We start from the raw sequence: 12,134 nt of genomic DNA, 5'->3' as shown, positions 1-12,134 counted from the left end.
GTATCTAGCTTTTTAGAACCTCTCCAGTTTTACTTAAAAAACAAACAAACAAACAAAAAAACAAAACAAAACAAAAACCTGGTAATACAGAGAAATACTAGTAAACTTCTGCGTTATTACCATTGGAATTGCTTCCCGGTATGTCCGGTTTTCTTTGCCTGGTGTTCACTGCCCTTGAAAAATCATTTCCAAGAGTCTAGGATGAAGACAACTTCCTGGAGAAAGGCTGTAAACTGACTTCTGTCAAGTATTTGGAGCCATCAGCAGTGGAGATTGGCTTTAAGGTTCCTTGATCTATAGAGCTACATGAGTTTGGGCTACAAGTCTGCATGATAGCCAGTGTGTGGCCTCAGCTTCTTTGGAACAAAATTTCTATGGCCGTACCTTCGGCATATGGAAGTTCCCAGGCTAGGGGTCAAATCAGACCTGCAGCTGCTGGCCTACGCCACAGCCACAGCTGCGCTGGTTCCAAGCTGCACCTGTAGCAAACTGCACAGCTTGGGGCAATGGTGGGTCCTTAACCCACTGAGCGAGGCCAAGGATCAAACCATATCCTCGCGGGGAATGTCGAGTTCTTAACCTGCTGAGCCATGACAGGAACTCCTTTTATTTTCCTTTTTGACCCTCCTTTGCTCAGTGCCAAGGCAGCCTTCTCTGTACTTCCCTATGGTGAGCAGGCAGGTTAGATCTAGTTCACCCTTTCCTGAGGATGTGGCCCTCTGGGGTTCCAGGGTAATATGGGAAGGGTCTCCCATAAGCCAAACTGCCTTCTGTGAGTCCTAGACTTTGCCTTCAGCCCCCTTCACACCATTAAGACTGCGGAACAAAAGGCAATGTGGCTTCAGTTTACCAGCACTGCCCTTACCCTTCTGGATTCTGGAGTTCCCCCAAATAATGGCCTGGCAAATCTCTACTATCATGGTAGCTCTTCGTGTTGTTAATTTTTTTTTTTCCTACAAGCTTTTTTCGGTGGGGGAGGGTACAGCACACCTGCAGCATGTGGAAGATCCCAGGCCAGGGATCAAACCCACACCATAGCAGTGACCACATGGGATCCTTAACCTGCTGCACTACAAGAGACTTCCTCTATATACTTTTTATATACTAATAAAATTTCTTGGTTTTAGGCATTCTCTGTGGTATAGCAGGTTAAGGATCTGGTGGTGTCTCTGCAGCAGCTCCAGTCACTGCAGTGGCATGGGTTCGATCCCTGGCCTAGGAGCTTACACATGCCGCAGGTGCAGCCAAAAAAGACTTAAAATTAAAAATAACAATAATAAAAGATCAGCTTCTGCTTGTGTAAATTTTTTTTAAGAAAGAGAGAAATGTTTTAAAAAATTTTAGCAGAGGAGTTTAAATCTAAATAACTTTGTCATTACTAAAAACAGAAGATGCTTTACCCTAAAATCAAGTAAATCACAGGTATATTGCTTCCTGCTTTCAAATAATACTCATTAGCTCTATTTTACCTCCTCAAAATTATACAGTTTCCAGGATTTACAATATAAAACACAGTGCCTTTCTTAAATGCCTCTGAAAATGGTAACTTAATAGCAAGATAAAATGAGTTAAGCTGGAATTCCATCTTGGGATCATCTTTGCATTTAAAGGAAACTTATCAGGCTTGAGACTAAATCAAGTGAGTTTCTCTTGATGTAAATTTATAATCCAGTCTCACCTGCTATGAGTTTACCCTTACATCAGTTTCCTTCTAGCAGCAAGTACATTCCCAGCCTCTTGCTATTCTGCTGGTTGATGTGTACTCCATAAAGGCACTCACTCATCTTAATAACAGCATTTTTTTTTAATTTTTAAAAAAATTTGGGGGGGCCTACACCACAGCCACAGCAAGGCCAAATCCGAGCTGTGTCTGCAACCTACACCAACATCAGCATTTTAATATATTTAAAGATAGCATGCCTTGTAAAACAATGAAGAAGTCATCTGTGGGCCATATTGCAAATTAAAAGGCAAATAACCAAATAGGGATAAGAAAACTATAACAAAAGTAATATCCTGAATATATAAAAGAACTCCCACAAAATTCAAAGAAGAACATCCCCACTGAAAATGGCAAAGAATTGGAGTTCCCGTTGTGGTGCAGTGGAAACAAATCTGACTAGGAACTGTGAGGTTGTGGGTTTGATCTCTGGCCTCGCTCAGCGAGTTAAGGATCCGACGTTGCCTTGAGCTATGGTGTAGGTCACAGATGTGGTTCCAATCCCAAGTTGCTATGGCTGTAATGTAGGCCGGCAGCTGTAGCTCTGATTAGACCCCTAGCCTGGGAACCTCCATGTGCCATGAGTGTGGCCCTAAAAAAAAAAAAAAAAGAAAGAAAATGGTAAAGAATAAATCACAAAGAATAATTCTCAAAATATTAACCCTTACTGGTAACCAATAAACACAAATAAAATCAACTAATAAATTGGTAAAGTGCAATAATGCTCATTATGGTTGAGGGCTGGGAGAGAGAACAAATAGTGATGGTGGGAGTACAAACTGGAAATAGTCTACACTGAACATCAAGACCTGACCATCCTCACTACAGGGAAGCAAGGCAGGACGACACACAAACAGACTCACATATCTGCCTACCTCTCGTCTCATTTCACATCACGTGCTCCCTTGCTCCTGCCATGCTGGCCTTCTTTTAGTTTCCTAAAGGAACAAAATTCTTCACATCGGGGCCTTGAATGATGCAGCCATGCTTCTCTTTCTCTGCCTGGAATGCTTGTCTCTGTATCCTGCTGCCCACCCTCCTCCTCTGCCTGGGTAATCGCCATCCTTCAGGCCACTTTCTCAGAGAAAACTCGCTAATCAGCATTAAGTTCTCCGGACCCTATTCTTTACTGTTCCTTAATTATACTAACCCAACTTGCAATCGCTCTGCCTTCAGCACAGTAATTACCAACTGTAATTAGGCCTGGGAGTGGAAACTATCTACTCTGGTCACTAATATAACCCCAAGGCTCAGCACCGTGCCAGACACATGGGAGACACAAATATTTGTAGAGGTAATGAACAGCACAAGTGGTGCTCGCTGTAATGTTTATGACAAAGCCTCTAATTCATGTGTCAAGATACAGATCCTCTCAGCCCCTGAGACAGCCTGAAGGGTCTGGGGCTCCCTGGCTGCCAGGCAGGGTCCATCTCTTTAGTGAGCCACACAAACATCTTTCCTAAGGTGCTGTAATGTAAAAAAAGGCTGAGATTATTAATAACCCTCCTTGTTCTAAATTTGGAAGCATTTTTCATCAACGTCTTTGCTTCTAACCACCTACCTGTAATCTTGCTCTTGGATATATGTTCGAGAACCCATCTAGGCACCCGCTTTGACTGATCATAAGATAAAGCATGATTAGTATAACACCTTGTCTCTGTTCCAGTTAATGGGAATCCAAATTGTTCCAAGAGAGCCTTTTCTGAAGAACCTAAAAATGAAACAAGGGGTGGGCGGGGGTGGGGGGGGAATAACAGTTAGTGACTCTTATCAGGAACAAGACTGTAAGGAAGAGGGGTAAGTCTTACAAAGGACTGGCTCAAAGGTTTAATCAACCAGATCTCATTTTTACAATGACTTACAATGCAAAGAAAAGAGACGGCAGCTAAAATACTGGGTTTTGTCTATAATCAGTTGTACAGGTCTAGCCAGGTAAACTGTAGCTATTTCATTAACTGTCAAATAAGGACATGAGGAGTTCCCACTGTGGCAGGGGTTAGGAATCTGACTGCAGTGGCTCGGGTCACTGCAGAGACAGAGGTTCCATCCTTGGCCCTGAGCAGTGGGTTAATGGATCCAGCAATGCCACAGCTGCGGCCTAGGATTCAGTCCCTGGCCCAGGAGCTTACATATGCTGCAGATGCGGCCACCAAAAAAAATTAAAATAAAAGTAAGGACCTGATCCTCCTCCAGGGAGGTTCCTTTAAATGAGAGCCCGCTGGCCGGGGCCTCCATTTACATCTGAGCAATACCTGCAATTGAGGTTTCCTCCCGGAGGCAGCTGCCTGTCAGCATGGCTCAAACATTTGTAAACAGCAGAATCCAGCCTGGGAAGGTGGTTTTCATCAAGCCCACCTGCCCCTACTGCAGAAGGACCCAGGAGCTCCTCAGCCAACTTCCCTTCAAAGAAGGGCTTCTGGAATTTGTCGATATCACAGCCACCAGTGACACCAACGAGATTCAAGATTATCTGCAACAGCTCGAGGGAGCCAGAATGGTACCTTGGGTCTGTATCGATAAAGAGTGTATAGATGGATGCACCGATCTAGTAAGCATGCACGAGAGGGGAGCTGTTGACCCACCTGAAGTAAATTGGAGCTCTGAAATAATTACAGCAGAGCAGACCCCAAGCTGATAGGCCCCTTGAGAGCTGGATGGCACTGCAGATAATGACAGCACTTCCTGGTGGATGGACCCGGGACTACCTTCGCTCAGCTGCAACAACTGTTTACTTATAATTCTGAAATGTGCTAACCCAAATAATTGGGGGCGGGCGGATGTGGGGAGGCCAAACCAGATTTTTCTTCTGACTCCGTATTAAAAGTGGATCGACTTGCCCCAAACAGGTCTGAGAAGTCTGATGGATGTCTTGGGTTTCTTGTGGATTGGCCCTTTGGGTCCAAAAGACCATGACAAGTTATGGCTTAGGAGTCACTCATTAAACCCAAAGATGTTCCTTACACATACATTTGCAAGATGTTTTTTATTTTGTTTTTTGTTTTTGCTTTTTAGGGCCGAACTTGTGACATACAGAACTTCCCAGGCTAGGGGTAGAATTGGAGCTGCAGCCAGCTGCCTGTCCATGCCACAACCACAGCAAGGCCCGATCCTTAACCCACTGAGGAAGACTAGGGATTGAACCAGCATTCTCGTGGATACTAGTTGGGTTTGTTTGCGCTGAGCCAAAACGGGAACTCCTGGCACATGTTCTTAACTGTTCTCCATGTGCTGGGACTCCTCTACCTCTACACCAGTCTTTCTCAGCCATATTTATCCCAGGCTCCCTTGGGTGAATCTCTAGCTGGGTTTCTGCTACTGCCCGAAAATTATTTTGTCGAGTTTAACATTATAGACTTTTGTATGATAAAGTCAATAGGTAGTCTGAATGTGCCTTTTCACAGTTCATGTCTCTCCCTGGCCACCATCCACACACCACACCACCCTACTTTGAGAAGAAATGCTGTGACCCAGTGTCCTGAACCTTGACAACTCACAGGTCTCATAGGAAGTGTTCAACAATGGTGTGAAGGGCCTGAGCACCCAGTGTGAGAGATGCCACATGAAAAGTGAAGCACTGCTGGTCTTTACTTGGTGCCATAGGGGTCAGAGGTACAAGAGCAAGTGCTGCGGTCACGTGATAACCCTCTGCTAGGTAAGCTGGTTGTCAGGCCATTCCGAACAAGTGAATTAATTGGTTTAGATTTAAATGTTACCATGGAAAACTTGTAACTCCCTCTTCTAAGCATATGTTTGTAAAAACAGCCAAATTTGGGAAACACTGTTTAAATGATTCTCTCTCCCCCCGCCCTCACTCTGTGAAAACTCAAGAATCCTTTATCACGCAGTTTGTTCTAGAATTGCAGAATCAAGTTAGTTCCCTTCTGCAGTCTCTAGTCTGAAAATAGTTAGTTTCTTTCCTAATAAAGAAGTACCCACGGGCCGGGGAGGGGGATAAGGACCTGATCTTGCTGGTGTCTCACTGTACACAAAGTACAGTGTACTCAAAAGCAGCCAAGGAAAAACTCATGTCATTACTAGTCATCGATATGACTAAATGGGAGAGAGCCTGCCAACTCATTATGTTTAAAGAGTTAGTGTGTGGAGTTCCCGTAGTGGCGCAGTGGTTAACGAATCTGACTAGGAACCGTGAGGTTGCGGGTTTGATCCCTGCCCTTGCTCAGTGGGTTAACGATCCGGCCGTGAGCTGTGGTATAGGTCGCAGACGCGGCTCGGATCCTGCGTTGCTGTGGCTCTGGCGTAGGCTGGCAGCTACAGCTCCAATTTGACCCCTAGTCTGGGAACCTCCATATGCCGCGGGAGCGGCCCAAGAAATGGCAAAAAGACAAAAAAAAAAAAGTTAGTGTGGAGACAAAAGCACAGCCTTTTAAGTATTTGTAAAGGACCATGGTTCCTCCACACTATTTTCAATGCTCCCATACTGAAGCAGAGACACGTGCTGCAGCAAGGCAGTGGTAAAACTAGTACAATTTTTCCTAGTGAGAGAAACCAAATACACAATGAAGAGAGAGCTGTTTTCAAAATAATCCTCTTGGTGCCCTCTGCAGGTTTCAACCCACCAGAATAGCTCTCTTGCTAAATGCGAAGTATCAGAAGGACCAAGTTAAATTAGCACGACGGGGACATTAAGAGATGAGATGAGCATGAGCTCATTTACTATGTCAAATATAAGGTATCCCTGATAACCTGCGGATTTACATACGTTAAAGAAAGGCTAGCAGGTGTTCTTCATTTGAACAATGATAAAATGAGGACTACTAAATATATGTCACTCATCCGTACTTACTGGAAGCCAATTATGTGCCAGGTCCCAGGCTGAGTAAATGGTGGAGAACGAAACTGACACGGTCCGAATGGTTATGGGACTAACAATCTAGGGGATGGCATAGTAAAACACACATGTCGAGACTAATACTTTGGTGCAAGGGGGCGGGGGCAGATCCCCAGAGGAAGGAAGTGCACAAAGGAGGCAGGCGGGACGCGACGCAGAGTGGGGGCCGGGCCGGGGAACTGGACCGCGGACAACCCGGGGCCGGATGAGTGGAGACCGCGCGCATCTAGGGTTACGGCTGGCTCCTACCCAAGATAGGAACCCGGGCCTGAGCTCTAGGGGCCCACACACTCACCGTCCGGCTCTTTCACCGCCAACGCAGGCTCAGCGTCCCGACTCCGGAGGAACTGCACGGCAGTAAGCCCCACTCCTGCAGCGCCCACGACAGCTCCGGCCACAAAACTACTCAAAAAGCGCCGGGAGCCACGGAAGCGGGAAGCAAAACTTTTGACAACCATCTTGCCCGCGGCGCCTGCCTTTCGCCGTAGCGCATGCGCGCCCCGGAAACCTGACAGCCAATCGCTACCCTGGGGCCAAGATACGCATGCGTCCCCTGGCGTCCCCTGGAGGCCCTGAGCCTCTCCCGGAGCGCGAGGGCGTGCCTTTCCTACCAAGCCCTCGCGCGCCCCCTGGTGACAAGCTTGGAGGCCCAGGGGCATCCTGTCTCCACCCTTGGTCTGCTGGATGACGGATAACAGCATGATGCCTTGAAGGCTCAGTATGTGCATGTACAGTCTTAAGAAGAAAATACCTTTAGTCCCACTTAATAGGTGAGTAGTAAGTCATTTTCACATGTTTACACAAAGTTCTTCAGAGCCCAAATTCCAACTCGGGTCTGATTCCAAAACCTGTGCCACATTGGATGTCTTTATAACACTTGGCTTTGAAGTCACATGGTATATAAATCATAACTTCTAAAAATAGCTTTGCACCTCCTAAGGGGTTTCTTGACAAGACAGTACTCCATGGTGGCTGAGGACTCTGAATCCAGATGCAGAGCTTTGGATCCCCACCCAACCATTTCCTTTTTAAAACAGGAATAGGAAGAGTTCCCATTGTGGCTCATTGGTAACGAACCCCACTAGTATCCATGACGATTCGGATTCCATCCCTGGCCTCGCTCAGAGGGTTAAGGATCCCGCGTTGCCCTGAGCTTGGTGTAGATTCCAGATGCCACTTGAATCCTGAGTTTTGTGGCTGTTGCTGTGACTATGGTGCCGACCGGCAGCTGTAGCTCTGATTTGACCCATAGCCTGGGAACTTCCATATGCTCTAGTGCAGCCCTATAAAGCAAAAAATAATAATAGTAATAATTATAATAATAATACTCTTAGGCCATAGGGTTCTTATGAGGATTAAGGGAGGTTAACGATGTAAAGTGCTTAGGGAGGGAGCTGGGGCATGTTGTTAAGCGCTGCTAATGTTAGAAATTTTTATTTAGTCAATGGTTTTATCTTTTTTTGTTGTTCTTGTCTTTTTGTCTTTTTAAGGCCCCACCCATGGCATATGGAGGGTCCTAGGCTAGGGGTCGAATTGGAGCTACAGCTGCCAGCCTACACCACAGCCACAGCAATACCAGGTCATTAACCCACTGAGCAAGGTCAGGGATCACACCTGCATCCTCATGGATACTAGTCAGGTTCATTAACCAGTGAGCCATGATGGGAACTCCTGTTTTATTTATCTTGATAGAATATAAATTCAGATTGCTGAATGCTCACCAACAAAGGAAGGACGTTATGTCATTGGATTTTTTTGGCCCTGTGGCATGCACAAGTTTCCAGGCCAGAGATCCAACTCAATCTACAGCAGTAACAATGCTGAATCCTTAACCTGCTGAGCCACTAGGGAACTCCAGGAAGGATGATTGTTTTCTGCACTCTCACTCACAAATAAATGTGTCTTCTTAATTTTGCAGCACAAACTCCAGCATTCCATCTGGATTTAGTTTAAGCAGGAGGCCATGTCTAATAACCAGCTGAAGTGTAGTTTTAAGTTTCATGGCCCCATGCCCCTTCCCCCTAGGAATACCTGTCATGAGGTCATTTTGTATAATCCTCAGGGCCTCTGACACTAACTAGTTGAGCCAGATCAACCAGATTCTTTTTATGGATTTTGGATCTGGAACTTTCTCAGGATAGCAAAGCTGTGACACATAAAACTGTGGCACTACCCACACAGCCTTTTTTCCAAGTAGACAACAGCAGATGCATCTAGTCTCCCACTGAGCACCTCTGGAACAAGTGCTGAGACACAGGTGAAGGCTTGCAATGCTGACCCCAACTTCTAAGCCTCTGAAAGAAGCCCAGACACCTCCTGCCTTTACCCAGGGCTGGGCTGACCACTTTCCCCCAGGATCCTTCTAGCAAAGCCCCCTTTCTGTTTAATCGTGTCCGTCATTTCCTACAGGGAGTTCCCTGCTGGCCTAGTGGTTAAGGATTTGGTGGTGTCACTGCTTTGGCTCAGGTTTGACCCTGGCCCAGGAACCTCCACATACCACAGTCGTAGCCAAAAAAAAAAAAAAAAAAAAAAAAAAAAATTATTCCAAAGAGCTCCAAGCAGGTTATGTAAGGTTTATAATAAACAATGAACAAAAAAGGCACTGACCCCCTGACCCCCTCCCCCAGGATTCAAAGCTGGTGTTTCTCCGCTTAGTAAATATTAGTCATAGGCCAGAAAAATCTTTTATGTTACTACAGAGAGCAGTGAGGTGATTTCTGGGGCTTTCCTGTTTTAGTAGGGACTATCATTATTTTATTAGCAGGGAACCATGTTTTCATCTAGTGAGATAAGTCAGGAACCCTAAAATGGGGGACTGGCTTGCTGATTCACTGTATTTTTAATAGCTCAGCAAATCACCCTGGTACTCAGCCACATTTGGAAATGGCAGAGCTTGTATTGTGCAGTAGTCCTGAATATAACTTATTTTTTAGGTTTCTCTGCTCCACTTACAAAATATTGCTCAAAGTTGTCTGCAAAGTATGGGAGTAGGGGGTAGGGTTGTATGTGCGGGGATCTTGGGGGTTTGGAAGATACACCCCAGTGAAGAAACAAACTGAAAGTCCCAGGACAGTCCATTAAGGAAAAGCCCACAGTGTCTCCACCTAGGTCCTGAGCCTCTAAAGGGCAAAACTGGGGACCTGTGATTAGCCCAGCCCGCAGCCTTTGGCAGCCTAGGCCCTCAGCTATTAACACTGCAAGTTAACAAACAGAAACTCTTGGGGGTGCTCAAGCTGGTCCTGTAAGTGGGAAAACATGATTTTATTTATTTCTCTTTTTATCTTTTAAGGCCACACCCATAGCATATGGAAGTTCCCAGGCTATGGGTCAAATTGGAGCTATAGCCGCCGGCCTATGCCAGAGCCACAGCAACTAGAGAACTGAGCCACATCTGTGACCTACACCACAACTCACACCCACCGAGCGAGGCCAGGGATCAAACCCTCATCCTCATGGATGCCAGTTGGGTTCGTAAACCGCCGCGCCACAATGGGTACTCCCCATTCTATTATTTCTAAATCCCATGAAAAGAAACCTCAATCCCCTGCATGTGATTAAAAGACAACAGGGTTTTATTATTATTATCATTTTATTTTCATATACAAAAAGATAAAACTTGAAATAGTTCTAGATTTTTCCTCCTATTCTGTTGGGGTGTGGCTGCTGCTTCACACAGGGGAAAAAACTACATTCACATCGGTTTATTTGAGGACCCAGTGCAGAGTTCAAGCAGCAAAACCCCAACGTAGCAGATCTAATTTCAAACTTGACACTCATTTCTAAAATTACCACAGTAAAAAAAGAACAAAGATCCACTGCAAATGAATGAACTATGATACAATGTTCTTTCCCAAATGTCTTCATTTTGCAACTGTAATTACACAGATGTCTGCTTTAGGCCATTTTAGATGTCTGCCGGTGTATATATATATATATATATATGTGTGTGTGTGTGGCCGGTATATATATGTGTGTGTGTGTGTGTGTGTGTGTGTGTGTGTGTGTGTGTGTGTGTGTGTGTAAAAATCAGCACACTTTTCAAATCCAGACAGGGTAACAGCAACAAGCTCAACTCTGTGTGTGTATATATATATATTTTTTTTAAACATGATACTTTAGTATAACTTTTGTTAATTCAGTAGTACAAGCTATTTCTGTTCTACAAAATTTTTATTTTATAGCTACAAGGTTGCAAAGTGACCTATTACATGTACATCTTCACGTATCCTGGTATATAAACAGTACTTATTGAATTTGAGCCAAAAACTAGACGTCTTTAGTTTAAGGACTTGAAGAGCTTCCTCACTTCTACAGTCTTAAATCACATCCTGGTCACATTTCCAAAGTTTGCAAATGACTCATCATTGTAAACCGCGAGAAACAGGTGAATCCAAACTTTTAATTACAGTTTTATATACAAGTTAGGTAACACAGCTCAATAAGACTTCGCTATCCATCCTAAACCCAACACACATTCTCCGCTAAGTTATTAGACAAGTCTTAGGTTTTCCTTCTTTTCCTTACAAATAATATACAAATTTAGAAGTTGCTGGTAAAACTAATATATAAAATGGCAAATGAGAAATGACATCTTCTGTTGGTTGCAAAGTTGGTCCTGCAAATGTTATACTCTGCTGTGTTCTTTGTGCGTTACATGCAGAAGCTCTTTTCAGAAGAATTGACATCAAACTCAATATAAGTTTAATTTACAGTACTGTATGAAGTCATTCAGATTCAAGGACAAATGTGGAAAAATATTAACATGTGAAAAATCCGGCCTGATGCTACCATTAAGGTCATGTCAAATTCATAAGCAGATTCTTTTGTACAGTTGAAAAATGGCATTGTGTGGATTTGTGGCATGGAACTGAAATCTAAAAGTGTGTTTCTCACCTGCGGTAACCCTCACCCCCAATTCTCAAGTACCACTCAATTTTCTTTGCATTTTTACAGAATTCTAGAGAAAAAAAAGGGGGTGGGGAGGAAAAAGACGCTGGCATTTCAACAATTCCTCCCCTCACAGGAGGTCTTCATGCTTTCGGATGAGGTTGCCTAAGATTCTCTGTGCCATCACTGCCTCCCAGACAGCCTTCAACAATGTCTTGAACACATTCCAAATCAAAACCCAGATGTTGCCTAATCTTTCCTCCTCTCACCTCTGTCACTGCTGGTAAAATTTCGATGAGCGCGTTTTTCCCTTGTGGAGAAATTATTTGGCTAAACATACACTGAGCTTGTGGCAGTGCTCTGAGAACAGCCCAGTTAGGCTAAAGCGCTTGCAGGAACTGAAGCCAACAGTCCCCAAACAGCAAAGACCAGACGCTTCAAGGGTTGAGTCAGAACCCAGTGTAGACACACTGACCCTGGTGTCCCATGGTCAACAGGGCGGCCCAGGCAGGCAGCCCACGCTCAGTAGGGCTTGATTTACCACTTTAAACTTGGTCTGCCATCTGTGCCCCAGAGACAAAGATTCAGATATGGTGACTGCTGGTTAATTAAACTTTCTGAACTGGTAAAAAAGGCTCTTTAAAAAATATATATATATATTTATTTAAAATACATCAA

General features: G+C 44.6%; 1 protein-coding gene and 1 pseudogene across 1 annotated transcript in view; one reads left to right on the top strand and one right to left on the bottom strand.

The window, feature by feature from the left end:
* Nucleotides 1-7,060, bottom strand: part of EXOG (exo/endonuclease G) — a 28,734-nt gene extending 21,674 nt beyond the window's left edge. Inside the window, exons 1-2 of the mRNA XM_047770311.1 lie at nucleotides 6,865-7,060; nucleotides 3,282-3,431 (exon numbers count right to left, since the gene is read on the bottom strand). Of these exons, the coding sequence (XP_047626267.1) occupies nucleotides 3,282-3,431; nucleotides 6,865-7,027 (313 nt within the window). The 5' untranslated portion in view covers nucleotides 7,028-7,060. The remainder of the gene's footprint in view (nucleotides 1-3,281; nucleotides 3,432-6,864) is intronic.
* Nucleotides 4,014-4,329, top strand: LOC125122061 (glutaredoxin-1-like; annotated as a pseudogene).
* Nucleotides 7,061-12,134: the final 5,074 nt, after the last annotated feature.

The sequence above is a fragment of the Phacochoerus africanus genome, chromosome 1, assembly GCF_016906955.1.
Source record: "Phacochoerus africanus isolate WHEZ1 chromosome 1, ROS_Pafr_v1, whole genome shotgun sequence".
Taxonomy (NCBI): domain Eukaryota; kingdom Metazoa; phylum Chordata; class Mammalia; order Artiodactyla; family Suidae; genus Phacochoerus; species Phacochoerus africanus.
Note: the sequence above shows the minus strand (reverse complement) of the source record. Positions and strands in the feature narration are given on the sequence as shown.